The sequence below is a fragment of the Salvelinus sp. IW2-2015 genome, unplaced genomic scaffold, assembly GCF_002910315.2.
Source record: "Salvelinus sp. IW2-2015 unplaced genomic scaffold, ASM291031v2 Un_scaffold1838, whole genome shotgun sequence".
NCBI classification, from domain to species: Eukaryota; Metazoa; Chordata; class Actinopteri; order Salmoniformes; family Salmonidae; genus Salvelinus; species Salvelinus sp. IW2-2015.
The window spans coordinates 45,057-59,750 of NW_019943208.1; the positions used below are offsets into that span (position 1 = coordinate 45,057).

General features: G+C 43.6%; 1 protein-coding gene across 1 annotated transcript in view; it reads left to right on the forward strand.

Annotated features, from left to right (window-relative positions):
* LOC112072153 (thyrotropin receptor-like) overlaps nucleotides 1-12,209 on the forward strand; it is a 34,869-nt gene extending 22,660 nt beyond the window's left edge. The window contains exons 10-12 of the mRNA XM_070439676.1: nucleotides 10,205-10,297; nucleotides 10,463-11,453; nucleotides 11,955-12,209. Coding sequence (XP_070295777.1) covers nucleotides 10,205-10,297; nucleotides 10,463-11,453; nucleotides 11,955-12,209 — 1,339 coding nt within the window. The remainder of the gene's footprint in view (nucleotides 1-10,204; nucleotides 10,298-10,462; nucleotides 11,454-11,954) is intronic.
* The last annotated feature ends 2,485 nt before the right edge of the window (nucleotides 12,210-14,694 follow it).

A 14,694-nucleotide genomic window follows, 5' to 3' on the forward strand; every position in this document is an offset into this window, starting at 1 on the left:
AACCTAAATATGGTCCCCAATCAGAGACAACGATAAACAGCTGCCTCTGATTGGGAATCATATCAGGCCACCATAGACATATCTCTACCTAGACCTACAAAAACCCTAGATATAACAAAACCCTAGAACAAGACAAAACTAGCATACCCATCCTAGTCCACACCTGACCTAACCAAAATAATAAAGAAAACATAGATAACTAAGGCCAGGCGTGACAGTACCCCCCCTCCAAAGGTGCAGACTCCCGACCGCAAACCTGAACTTATAGGGGAGGGTCCGGGTGGGCATCTACCCTCGGTACCGGCTCTGGTTCTGGTGCCGCCCCCCCTCTTTACACTGATCCCTCCGCCTTTGTAGATCTGGACTGCGGATCATCGAGGCCCGGACCTTGGAACCTCGCTGGAGACCCGGCTGGAACCGTCGCTGGAGACCCCGGGCTGGGACCTTCGGGGAGACCCCGGACTGGGACCGTCGCTGGAGACCCCGGTGCGGACCTTCGCTGGAGACCCCGGGCTGGAACCGTCGCTGGAGACCCCGGGCTGGGGACCGTCGCTGGAGACCCCGGGTTGGGGACCGTCACTGGAGACCCCGGGCGGGATCGTCGCTGGAGGCCCCGGACTGGGATTGTCGCTGGAGGCTCAGGACTGGGATCGTCGCTGGAGGCTCCGGACTGGGGATCGTCGCTGAGGCCCCTGACTGTGGCCCGCAGTTGGAGGTTCCGGACTGTGGCCCGTCATAGGAGGTTCCGAAATGTGGCCCGTCATAGGAGGTTGCGGATTGTGGCCCGTCATAGGAGGGTCTGGACTGTGGCCCGTCCTTGGAGGTTCCGAACTGTGCCCGTCATAGGAGGTTCCGGGCTGTGGCCGTTGTTGGAGGTTCCGGGCTGTGGCCCGTCGTTGGAGGTTCCGGACTGTGGCCCGTCGTGAAGGTTCCGCACTGTGGCCCGTCGCCAGAAGCTCTGGACTGGGTACTGTCGCCGGAAGCCTGGCCTATGGAAGCGCACTGGAAGCCTGATGTGTGGTGCCGGAACTGGTGGTACCGCGGCTGAGGACACGCACCTCAGGGCGAGTGCGGGGAAGAGGCACAGGCCGTACTGGACTCTGGAGGCGCACTGGAGGCCTGTGCTGGTTGTGCCGGCACTGGTGGTACCGGGCTCGGGACACGCACCTCAGGGTGAGTGCGGGGAGGAGCACAGGATACACATGGCCATGGAGACGCATTGGAGATCTGGAACGTAGAGCTGGCTCAATGCGTCCTGGCTGGATGCCCATTCTAGCCCGGCAAAGCGAGGAGCTGGAATAGAGCGCACCGGGCTATGATGCGAACTGGAAACACTGTGAGCATTTCTGCATAAAACGTGCCTGACCAGTCACACACTCCCCACGGTAAGCACGAGGAGTTGGCTCATGTCTCCAACCTGACTCCAACCTATTTCTCCTCATAATTTCGCCGTTCCGCTTTTGCCCTCTATTTCCACCTTCGGAAGGCGATACTCCCCAGCCTGCGTCCAGGGGCCTGCTACGTCCAAATCTCCTCCCAGGTCCATTTCTCCATAAAACGCTGCTCCTCCTTTTCACGCTGCTTGGTACTTTTGTGGTGGGTTCTTCTGTCACGGCAGTCAAAAGGAGGAGACCAAGGTGCAGCGTGGCATGCGTACATTCTTCTTTAATATAAGAAATGAACACTGAACAAAACTAACAAAATAACAAAACGAACCGTGAAGCTATACAAATGAGTGCTGACAGGCAACTACACATAGACAAGAACCCACAAATACCCAAGGGAAAATGGCTACCTAAATATGGTCCCCAATCAGAGACAACGATAAACAGCTGCCTCTGATTGGGAACCATATCAGGCGACCATAGACATATATATACCTAGACCTACAAAAAACCCTAGATATACAAAACCCTAGACAAGACAAAACTAGCATACCCACCCTAGTCACACCCTGACCTAACCAAAATAATAAAGAAAACATAGATAACTAAGGTCAGGGCGTGACACTCATATAGTTATTAACATACTAAACTCAAATCAATCCTTCAGTTTTAAAAATCCTTCAGGTTCCAAATTATAATCAAAACCCAATTAATAATTTTGAATGACATTGCTCAGTGATTCAAATTGGTCCTATCACTCAAAGTCAAAATCTCTCAAATTAACACACATCAACATTGGCAGAATGTACATTTATATTAACATCCAGTATAATTATCCTATAATTCTACTATTAACTTTCTTATCACGATTATAATACAGATCAGTATCCTAATGCATTCATAATCTAAATGACTATAATTGTATGTAGTATGTAGACCTCAACAATCAACCTGATATCTCCCCTTCAGACACTCAATRTTCTGGCATCTTCATTGTCTTCTTCTGATAGCTTTACTGTTCAAAGTGGATGGCCCATGATAATGTCCCAATTTCAATGTCTCACCTGGGCCGCCACCACCCATTATGTCTTGGCCATTCGTCAACCAGTAATACCAGCAATTTAAGAGACGTTTGTAACAGATTTCTCCCCATGCTCACTCCACGTGGACTCCTGTCACACTCCTGAGAGAAAAGACATGAGAGAAAAGCAGTTGATAGCTTCGATCGGATGCTGTACACTGGTTGCTGGCTCAGGACTCCGGTCTCTTGGTAGAAGTGGTGCGGACAGGGCCGTATTGAACGCCTTTGTCGCTTTTCTTCAGCCAGTTAGAGTTTTTTTTTAGGTACACACACTCTTCGGTCCAATTATCTCTTCCATGCATTAACACACCAACTGACATCACCTCTCATGATAACCTCGAGAGGACAGATCAGAACAACTGTTCAGTTCAGTTACATTTTAATTCAGGAAATCCAGACAAGCATTAACTATATGATAAATTATTACTTTTACCAATTATTCTTAATACCAAWGTCTAAACATGTGTCAAAGAGAATAACAACACATTCTATTGAAATGTATTTTTTCAAGATGGTTTATACTCCCCATCACACTGTCAACTTCATCGCAGAGCCACATGATCAGGAAGTTAGACCTATAACCTGTTTATACTCCCCATCACACTGTCAACTTCATCGCAGAGCACAGGATCAGGAAGTTAGACCATAACCTGTTATACTCCCCATCACACTGTCAACTTCATCGCAGAGCCACAGGATCAGGAAGTTAGACCTATAACCTGTTTATACTCCCCATCACACTGTCAACTTCATCGCAGAGCCACAGGATCAGGAAGTTAGACCTATAACCTGTTTATACTCCCCATCACACTGTCAACTTCATCGCAGAGCCACAGGATCAGGAAGTTAGACCTATAACCTGTTTATACTCCCCATCACACTGTCAACTTCATCGCAGAGCTACAGGATCGGAAGTTAGACCTATAACCTGTTTATACTCCCCATCACACTGTCAACTTCATCGCAGAGCTACAGGATCAGGAAGTTAGACCTATAACCCAACGGGAGAAATCCCAACAATCCAGCAGACCTAATCTGGTGAAATTTGTATCAAAACAGAACAGAACAAACAATACAACAATACACTTCTTCACATATCACTCAATACACTCCTATATATCACTCGGCGTGTAAACTTCAATCCAAAACCTCAGAGGACAGTTCCCTCCCCCATTTTGACACATAACTCCCCATGTGAGTAATGTGTAAAAAAAAAAGAAAAAACACTACTACTGGTCAGAAAATAAACAACATAATTTAAAATAACAAAACCAAATTAAAATCACTACCCTTAAGAACTTCATAAAGAAAAAGTATTGTATCCATACGGTCGTAGGAAAATAGAGTTAAGGCAGCCTACCCTTAGTCAAAGGCAACGCCTTCTCCTTCTTCACATTGGTCCAAATCACAAACATGGCTAAGAACTATAAACTTCATCATAATTATTAATATTACAAATGATCTTCAAATCAGTATTACAAATGACCATAAACTCATTATCCAAATGGCTTTCCAATGAGGGTGATCAAACCACACTGGAAAGTCAGGACAGAGGTCAGAGGTCATACAAACCCTTCAAAGAAGTGTTTCTTACTATATTAGACATAAAGTTAAACAGTCAAACATTTCATACATTTCATACATCTCGTATCCCAGGTTTCCAGTACATTTCTTTATGAAAATAATTCACGTGTTTAATTAAAACTCAGAAAATAAAAACTTCWGAAAATTCCCCGTGTGTGTGTGCTCCTTTAAGATACCTTGGCACTAAGACAAATGGAAACTCATTAAACCCAAGGGAAATAGAACACACAGTAAATCAAACATAGTATTTTAAAAACACCAACAAATAGTCATATCAAGTGTGTTGTGTGTGGGTATTTGCAAACCTTAAGGTAAAAACACACAAAAATGGCCAGGCCTTATTTCATTTGGTAGTTTACGGCCTCAATCTCACTCTCCGCTCTTTCCAAGACCATAGCCCCGGGAAACATTTCAAAGAGAGACAATGAAACCCCCATTTTCCCGTGAAAAAAAAACACCAAACATTTCGTTAGCATTCACTATGCTACACCGATTCAGCAACCCAAAGTTTCAACTACAAACAAAACCTGATAATAATGATAAATCCACTGTATTCCCTCGAATCATTAATTGTTTGTTTTAATCTAACTCAATGTTTATGTGCTCTTAATTTAGCACGTGCTACCCTTAGACACGTGCTATCTCGCCACCGAGTCTAACCATTCACTCCCATATTATACTATATGACGGGTCTCTCTTTTCCATAACCATATACAATTATCCTGGTACCATTACTAAATGTAATACTTAATTATTTTCTGTCGCAAATTTAGTCAATTTCTCAGCGTAAGGAATCAGTGATATTTGATCCCAGGCATTTAATAAAAAGTTGTTTGAGACGTGCTCTCCTATGTCTTCCTTAACATACATAGTGTAGGGGACATCCATCAGTCCCGGAAGGAAGTATCCTACTCAAAACACATCAGATACTACAGTGTTTCATTAAGTGAAATCGGCACCTAAAATAAACATTAAACACACCCGTAACCCCTTTCCAGTAATCTAATCATTTTAATCTGTTGCATTCATTTAGTAAAAATATAAACCTGTTGTTTAACAAATCTAGATCCTTCAAAAAGTTGGTGCTGTCTCATCAGCGTAATAGTCCAAATGAACTGTTTCCCACTCTTAGCAATGATGTGAGCGTGCCCCAAGGGTCAATACTGTTCAGCCTGTACATTAATGATCTGCCTTCTGTCTGTACTGGGTCTGAAGTTCAAATGTATGCAGATGATACAGTGATATATGTGCAAAGCGCAAACAACAAGCTGCACAAGAACTCACTACTGTAATGGTCCAGGTTACAAAGTGTCTCTCAGGGACTCATGTTTGCATCTCAATGTAAAAAAAAAAAACAGTTTGCATGTTCTTCACAAAGAGGACAGTTGATGCCAGATGTCTATGTGTCAGGGGAGAAGCTCCAGGTAGAATCCGATTTTAAGTACCTTGGCATCATACTTGATACTAATTTCCAATACATACGAAATTGTTTGACCACAGAGGTAGCAAAACTGTACTTCAAATCTATGATACTCCCCCACTTAACATACTGCTTGACTAATTGGTCCCAAGCTTGTGGTACAACATTAAAACCTGCAAACAGGCTCTCAAAGTGCTTGATAGGAAGCCCAGTAGCCATCATCACTGTTACATTCTCAGAAAGCATGAAGTCCTGAGTTGGAAAGTACACGTTTGCATGTCTTGTATTCAAGATCCTAAATGGCCTGGTTTCCCCTCCACTCAGTAGTTTTGTTAAACAGAAAACCCAAACATATGGGGAGCAGGTCCACAAGGTCTGCCATGAGAGGTGACTGTATAGTCCCTTTAAGTAAAAGCACCTTTGGTCAATATACTTTCTCTGTGAGAAGTTCCCATGTCTGGAATACCCTGCCATCAGACTCACACAACTGTGATTAATGTGCACTGTCCCTGTAAAAATACAAATAAACTCAAAGTCAATCCAATCTAATGAAAGGATATTGTTTCACGTAATGGATTATAATGTTAGAATACATGAACTTCCTGCTCAAAATCACTGGTGTTACCTAAACTATAAAACCAAGCAACAATAATCAGCAACCGTCAAAGAATGTTTCTCATACCTCTAGTTCAAATGTCCCACTGCCTGCTCGCTTTCAACCGCAGCTAATCTTTTTTACAATCTCAAGGCTCAATCCCTTTACTCATCATTTAACCTTGTATTGATACCTCAGCTTTTCAAATGACTAAAATATCGCATCATTAGAGCGCTATAAAAGAAAAACACTAATAACATATCACCATTTACATACTGTCAGCACTCGTTAATTTTACATCAATCCTCCTTATCAATATGACTATATTTGTATCACTAACCACTAATTCACACTTATGAAATGTCCAAGACTTTAAAAATACATGTAATGCGCCAAATCTATAAACTACATCAGTCAATCGATAAAAATAAAATAAAACACATTTCGGTGGGCACAACTCTATCGCAATTCCCTTTCCGCTATTATTAGAATTCATTCGATTTAGTTAACTTTCTCTTCTTTGATTCAGTTATGTCAATACGACTCCATTCTCAATATGTTATTCCAGCAGACCATTTAGGCAACAGACAACGTATTACATCGAAAATCGCCTTGCTATTTATGTTGAATAAATTAGCAAGTTGTTGAAACGTTCAGTTTATATCTTAATCAAACACTGGCGGCCGCATCTGTCCAAGCAAAACATACCAATGTTGAATTACAATATTTAACCCAGATTGTAGTAAGTACCATAGACCCAAAGCTATTAAAATGAAGAAAAATCCCGCAAATAACCCAATTTACAATTGTCTGTAGTCGTAACGTCAGGCACATTGTAACGACACAATTCCCAGAAAAATTGCCTTAATTAAAGGTCCAAGCGTTTATCCGCAGAGATTCTCACATGCGCAAAAGGAATAGATTAGAAGTCAAACAAATTAAATCAACATCCATTGACTCAACTTGCGCCTTGTAATAAAAGCAGATCATCTTTTCTTTAGGCTTTAAGGGCAGTTTTCTCTAAATGTAATACCTGGACGGAAAATAATCCCATAAGCATTTAGACAGTCATATAACGCGTTAACCTTATCTCTTATCAAATGATCTATGAAGGGGACCAACTCAGAAAACGTGTATTTATTATTTTCTATGTCTGGGTGCGCAAGTTAGTACATTATTAATCATTTAGTTCCATCATTACTTAATCAAATCTCTAGTAATCGATTATACAGTTGAAGTCAGAAGTTTACATACACCTTAGCCAAATATTTTTAAACTCAGTTTTCACAATTCCTGACATTTAGTCCTAGTAAAAATTCCCTGTCTTAGGTCAGTTAGGATCACCACTTTATTTTTAAGAATGTGAAATGTCAGAATAATAGTAGAGAGAATGATTTATTTCAGCTTTTATTTCTTTCATCACATTCCCAGTGGGTCAGAAGTTTACATACACTCAATTAGTATTTGGTAGTGTTGCCTTTAAATTGTTTAACTTGGGTCAAACGTTTCAGGTAGCCTTCCAAAAGCTTCCCACAATAAGTTGGGTGAATTTTGGCCCATTCCTCCTGACAGAGCTGGTGTAACTGAGTCAGGTTTGTAGGCCTCCTTGCTCGCACATGCTTTTTCAGTTCTGCCCACAAATCTTCTATAGGATTGAGGCAGGGCTTTGTGATGGTCACTTCAATACCTTGACATTGTTGTCCTTAAGCCATTTTGCCACATCTGTTGAAGTTTGCTTGGGGTCATTGTCCATTTGGAAGACCCATTTGCGACCAAGCTTTAACTTCCTGACTGATGTCTTGAGATGTTGCTTCAATATATCCATATCATTTTCCAACCTCATGATGACATCTTTTTTGTGAAGTGCACCAGTCTCTCCTGCAGCAAAGCACCCCCACAATATGATGCTGCCACCCCCGAGCTTCACGGTTGGGATGGTGTTCTTTGGCATGCAAGCCTCCCGCTTTTTCCTCCAAACATAATGATGATCCTTATGGCCAAACAGTTATATTTCTGTTTCATCAGACCAGAGGACAATTCTGCAATAAGTACGATCTTTGTCCCCATGTGCAGTTGCAAACCGTAGTCTGGCTTTTTTGTTGTGGTTTTGAAGCAGTGGCTTCTTCCTTGCTGAGTGGCCTTTCTGGCTATGTCGATATAGGACTCGTTTTACTGTGGACTTTTGTACCTGTTTCCTCCAGCATCTTCACAAGGTCCTTTGCTGTTGTTCTGGGATTGATTTGCAGTTTTTGCACCAAAGTACATTCATCTCTCAGAGACAAAATGCATCTCCTTCCTGAGCGGTATGAAAGCTGTGTGGTATATGGTGTTTATACTTGAGTACTGTTGTTTGTACAGATGAACGTGGTACCTTCAGGTGTTTGGAAATTGCTCCCAAGGATGAATCAGACTTTCTGAGGTCTTGGCTGGTTTCTTTTGATTTTCCCATGATATCAAGCGAAGAGGCACTGAGTTTGAAGGTATTACGTCCACAGGTACACCTCCAATTGACTCAATTTATGTCAATTAGCCTATCAGAAGCTTCTAAAGCCATGATATAATTTTCTAACAAGAAATTTGTGGAGTGGTTGAAAAAGGAGTTTTACTGACTCCAACCTAAGTGTATGTAAACTTCCGACATCAACTGTACACTGGGTTTTGGAGAGGTGCAGGGAGCTGCCACACTGGGCACTCTGGCAGCTTTGTTGTGGGGGGTTAAGTGCCTTGCTCATGTGAACAACAGTAAGCAATGACAGCTAGGATTTGATACCAGCATCCCTTTGGTTGCCAGCTCATTTCCTGCCAGATTTGGTGGCTCTCGTGTTGAGAGAATGCCACAAGTGTGCAAAGCTGTCATCAAGGCAAAGGGTGGCTACCTTGAAGAATCTAACATATGAAATATATTTTGATTTGTTTAACACTTTTTTGGTTACTACATGATTCCATATGCCTTATTTCATAGTGTTGATGTCTTCACTATAATTCTACAATGTAAAAATAGTACAAATTAAGAAAAACCCTTGAATCATCATGTGTATTCAAACTTTTGACTGGTACTGTATAACAAGAGACAATTCTTTATGTAGTAAAAAACGGGATAGCATGACTAATTTTGTAATTTTCCACCACAAATCTTATGGTCTCTGAGGGTCTTCAATGGTTAAAGCCACAAATGCTGTATAGTGTTTTGCTGCTGATAATGGTATTGGGTTTAATGTTAAATGTCACTAATCAAACAACATATAGAGACTGCTGTGTAATTGTATTCATTTATTAGGGTCCTCACAACATTTTAGTCACTAGCCATCACATTTTTGGGCTTGTAGCAAAAGTCTTCATATGAGAATTGCACCATAGGAATAGCCCTCTCAGAGAGCTGCCATTTGTTGGACTAATCAAGAGGAGTTGGATTAAAGCTTTCGGTTGCTAAGAGATGTACAAACTGAGTTGCTTTCACGGCGGCCCGACCTGTGAGGATGAGCACACTATTTGTTTTCATCATGAGCAAAAGACATTGGTTTTCTACCCAAAGTTGGAAAAAAATGTGTGATCCATTTAATAAAACACAAGAGACCAGAGAAATGGATGAAAGGGTGTGGCTGTAAAAGCAAGAGCAGTGGCATCTATTGGACACAACCTGGTACTTTCATACTGTATGGGGGAGAAATGCAAGGATCTTCAATGGCTAATTCCTCTGAACAGGAAAAAATAAATTGCATAGTATAAATTAACAATACTCCAAGCCACAGCTTCATACTACTTGTCAAACATAGAGAACTGATACTGTATACCGGCCGTTGGGGTGGGCTTGGGTTGGGCTTGGTGTGGACTTGGTGTGGTCCATGGGTGGCTTTTTACCGTTAACCATTGTTAAGGAAAGGTTTGGTCCAAATCGGAAGATGTGTACCATATTGAATAAGCTTAATTTCTCACACTTCAAATAATCTTTCAATAAAATAAGGTTTCAGGAATGTTAATCTTATCTGTTTCTAACTACAGAAACGATTTCAGAACAATCTTAGATGATGGGTGTCGGAAACATCCTTCTTGTGCTTTTTGAGGTGGAACGATTCTATACTTATTTAACTTATTAACCTTATTGTATTGGCCCATGCTCATGTAGATATTTAATCTTCTAGACACGTGGAGTCCGTCATTTGCAACCTGACCAGCTCTACAAGACGACAGCGATCAACTAGGTCCTCTGGAAACCCCTCTGAGGCCTACGAGAGGCAGCACCCCGAACACCCTCATCCCACCAGCAGCAACCTCTCCCCCCGAGACCCCCAGCACCATCATCCCACCAGAAGCAGCCCCTCCCCCCGAGACACCCAGCACCTCCATCCCACCAGCAGGAACCTCTCCCCCCGAGACCCCCAGCACCATCATCCCACCAGAAGCAGCCCCTCCCCCCGAGACACCCAGCACCTCCATCCCACCAGCAGCAGCCCCTACCCCTACGACTACCAGTACTACTACGATAACTACAGCTGTCCCCCCTCCGGTAAGTGCTTCTACATAGTGTTCCCTACGGAGGGCCCAGACGAAGGCTTTGACTACACCGTGTGCGATGATGACAGGGAGGACCAGGGGGTCCCCTGCACCCCTCTGCCCGATGCCTTCAACCCCTGTGAGGACGTGATGAGCCTGGGCTTCCTGCGGGTGTCTGTTTGGCTGGTTAGCTTGCTAGCCGTTCTGGCTAACCTCTTGGTCCTGTTCATCCTGCTGACCAGCCACTACAAACTGACCATCACCCGCTTCCTCCTGTGCAACCTGGCCATGGCAGATCTCTTCATGGGCGTGTACCTCTTGCTCATCGCGTCTGTGGACCTCTACACACGCTCCCAGTACCACCACTACGCCATTGACTGGCAGACTGGTGCCGGATGCCAACTGGCTGGGGTGCTCACAGTGTTCGCCAGCGAGCTGTCAGTCTACACGCTGACCGCCATTACTCTTCAGCGCTGGCACGCCATCACCTTCGCCATGAGGCCCGAGAGGAAAGTGCGACTACGCCACATAGTGGTGCTAATGCTAGCCGGATGGCTGCTGTGCCTGGTGTTAGCTGTGCTACCGCTAGCTGGCGTTAGCAGCTACCAGAGGGTTAGCATCTGCTTGCCCATGGACACAGACTCAACCGCGGCCATGGTCTACGTGGTCACCCTGCTAATGCTYAACGTGCTCGCATTCGTGTTGGTGAGCGTGTGCTACGTACACATCTACTGCATGGTGCACAACCCACAGCACCCGTCGAGTCGAGGGGACGCCAGCATGGCCAAACGCATGGCCGTGCTTATCTTCACCAATTTCCTGTGTCTGGCACCCATCTCCTTCTATGGCCTGTCTGCTGCGCTGCACCACCCACTCATCACCGTCACCGACTCCAAGGTCCTCCACATCACTCCTCTTTTTATCCATTTATTCATCCTATCATCATCATCCATCCATCCTCTCATCATCATCATCCATCCTCTCACCATCCATCCATTCTCTCATCATCCATCCATCCTATCACCCATCCATCCTCTCATCATCCGTCCATCCTCTCGTCATCATCCATCCTATCATCATCCATCCTATCATCATCCATCCTCTCATCATCCGTCCATCCTCTCGTCATCATCCATCCTATCATCATCCATCCATCCTCTCATCATCGTCATCATTTTCCATCCTCTCTTTACCATCATCCTCTGATCATCATCATCCATCATCATCATCCATCCATTCTCTCATCATCATCATCATCATCATCATCAACCTCTCATCATCATCATCATCATCAATCCTCTCATCATTCATCCTCTCATCTTCATCATCAACTTAATAAATCTGCTCATCATCATCCTCATTTATTGACTCTTCTTTTTATCTGTCTATCTCTTCCAGGTGCTGCTGGTGCTATTTTACCCTTTGAACTCGTGTGCCAACCCCTTCCTGTACGGTATCCTGACGCGAGCCTTCCACGGGGACGTTCTGATTCTGCTGAGCCGCTTGGGGCTGTGTCAACGTCAGGCCCAGCTCTACCGAGGAGCGCAGTCCGACGTGGGCAGCCCCGCTGGGGGCAAGATGCGCCAAGGGGTTCCCCGTCTTGCTGCCCACATACCCCAGATCCTGGAGCTCCGCAAGAGGCAGAGACCGTAAAGACACCAAGGAGCAGGTCATCGAACTGGAGGGTCCCAACTTGATGCCAAGCACCAGGGAGAATTACAACCACCAGCTGAGAGGCTGGATTTTGTTGGTTCTCCAGTTGAATGCTGGTTCCCGTACCTTTCAGACAGACAAAACCATGTTTCAGGTCCCAATTAAGGGCTGGATTCAATCCATATTGCGGAAGTATCACGGAAGGTCTGCTATCAAATGTAAAGGTAATTTTTGTATGAGCCGACATATGCAGCGTTTATAGTGAATGCYGTCTCTGTGAACGCGGGAACATTGCCTTTAAATTTCAATGTGTATCTTCCGCAATACGGATTGAATTGAGCCCTTAGTCTTGATCCGTGATCCAAGCTTGACTGGTCATGATGACCAACCAGGAATTGGACATGGAATGGAAATGCCCCAACTAGAGGTGTGTAGTAGAGAACCAACTAGAGTTGTGTAGTAGAGAACCAACTAGAGGTGTGTAGTAGAGAACCAACTAGAGGTGTGTAGTAGAGAACCTACTAGAGGTGTGTAGTAGAGAACCAACATAGAGGTGTTAGTAGAGAACCAACTAGAGGTGTGTAGTAGAGAACCAACTAGAGGTGTGTAGTAGAGAACCAACTAGAGGTGTGTAGTAGAGAACCAACTAGAGGTGTGTAGTAAGAACCAACTAGAGGTGTGTAGCATAGAGCAATCAGAGTGTATCCTCGGACTGTCTGAGTGTGTTAGATATTGTGTTTTTGCAGGGGCTTTACGGGGGCTCTTTTAACACGTGGAATTTGAATTGTGTGCCCTCATAATTTACATGGATGAAATTGACAGCGAAGCTATATGCTTCTGTTGGGCTGAACCTGCGGAGTCTGTGTATGCGCTTTAGAACGTTTTAATTATAGCCTATGCCCAGGCTTTTTTCCCGTTTTTGTTTTACAATTTTTGACATGTTAAATATTGGCCACTCTCAGGAGCCACCCTCAGTAATACCCACATACATTTATAACGGTCACTTTACTTACATTTACATTTTAGTCATTTATCAGACGCTCTTATCAAGAGCTACTTACAGTTAGTGCATTCATCTTAAGATAGCTAGGTGGGACAACCACATACATATCACAGGCATAGGAAGTACATTTTTACTCAATAACATAGCTATCAGTAGAGTCAGAGCTAGCAGGTCTTGTAGTGGATACGAGCTTCGACTGGAAGCCAGTGGAGTGTGCGGAGGAGCAGGGTGACATGAGAGAACTTGAGAAAGTTGAAAACCAGGGGTTTGATGGCACAAGCAGGGAGCCCAGCCAACAGAGAGTTGCAGTAGTCCAGACGGGAGAGGACAAGTGCCTGGATTAGGACCTATGCCGCTTCCTGTCTGAGGTAGGGTCGTACTCTACGGATGTTGTAGAGCACGAATCTGCAGTAGCGAGTCACTGCTTTGATGTTTTACAGAGAACGACACGGTGTTGTCCAGGGTCACGCCAAGGTTCTTTGCACCCTGGGAGGGTGACACTGGAGTTGTCTACCGGGATGAAGAGGTCTTCTTCAATTTGTACCTTACATTTAGCATCATTCTTTTAACCTTTCTTTCCTCTGTCACATCCGTGTCGTTGTTCCTGAGGGTCACTAGTGGATTATATTAGGCTAACGTTGTGTAGTAATTTAGGACATGTAGCCCATTTTGGATCAGTATGGAACTCAGACCACCACATAGCAGGTTAAACCTGGAACCTGGCTAACAGTTCACAACAACTGGAGCGTTGCCATACAGGTCCATGATTGGTGAGAATTAGGGGAGATTTATAGGACTATTGTTCAACCCCTATTTACATTTTTTATCCACCTTCCAATATTATATGGATTGAATTTGAATATGATAACTTTCAGGATGAATCAAACCACTGTATTTTTTATTCATCAATATATTTCTTGCGTAAATGATTTCAAAACCAGTTTTATTTCATGAATCATACATACTATCCTAACCCTAAAATGTCCCTAAATAATCCTACAAAATCAGAGTATCTACGGAGACGAATATGCATAGATGGCATTCTTTCATTGATCCCTATTTTCTGAACCCATTCTCCCCCAAAATGTTGTGTGTGTTGACAAAAGTCAAATTAAAAGGTATACCGTATTTAAAGGGATGGCTTAAAATAAATGTACTGAAATCCCTACTGAATGAAAACTCCAAAATCGGTTGGCCAGCAAGTGGGATGGTTTTCAGCAGTTGAATTCCATTTATTCAGCATGCAAAATGGAACCACGCCTGCAAAACCTGTTATGTACCTTCATAATGTAAGTCTCAATACAAACTACTGAGAAGTGCGTAAGACATTTCCCAAGTCCCAATCAGGCACTTTATGAACACAGGTGAGAACGTGAGGTTCAAAAATCATATCCCCCCCAAGACATGTGTTTTGTATGGTCTTTATTCTATACAAGACATGTATTTTGTATGGTCTTTATTCTATACAAGACATGTATTTTG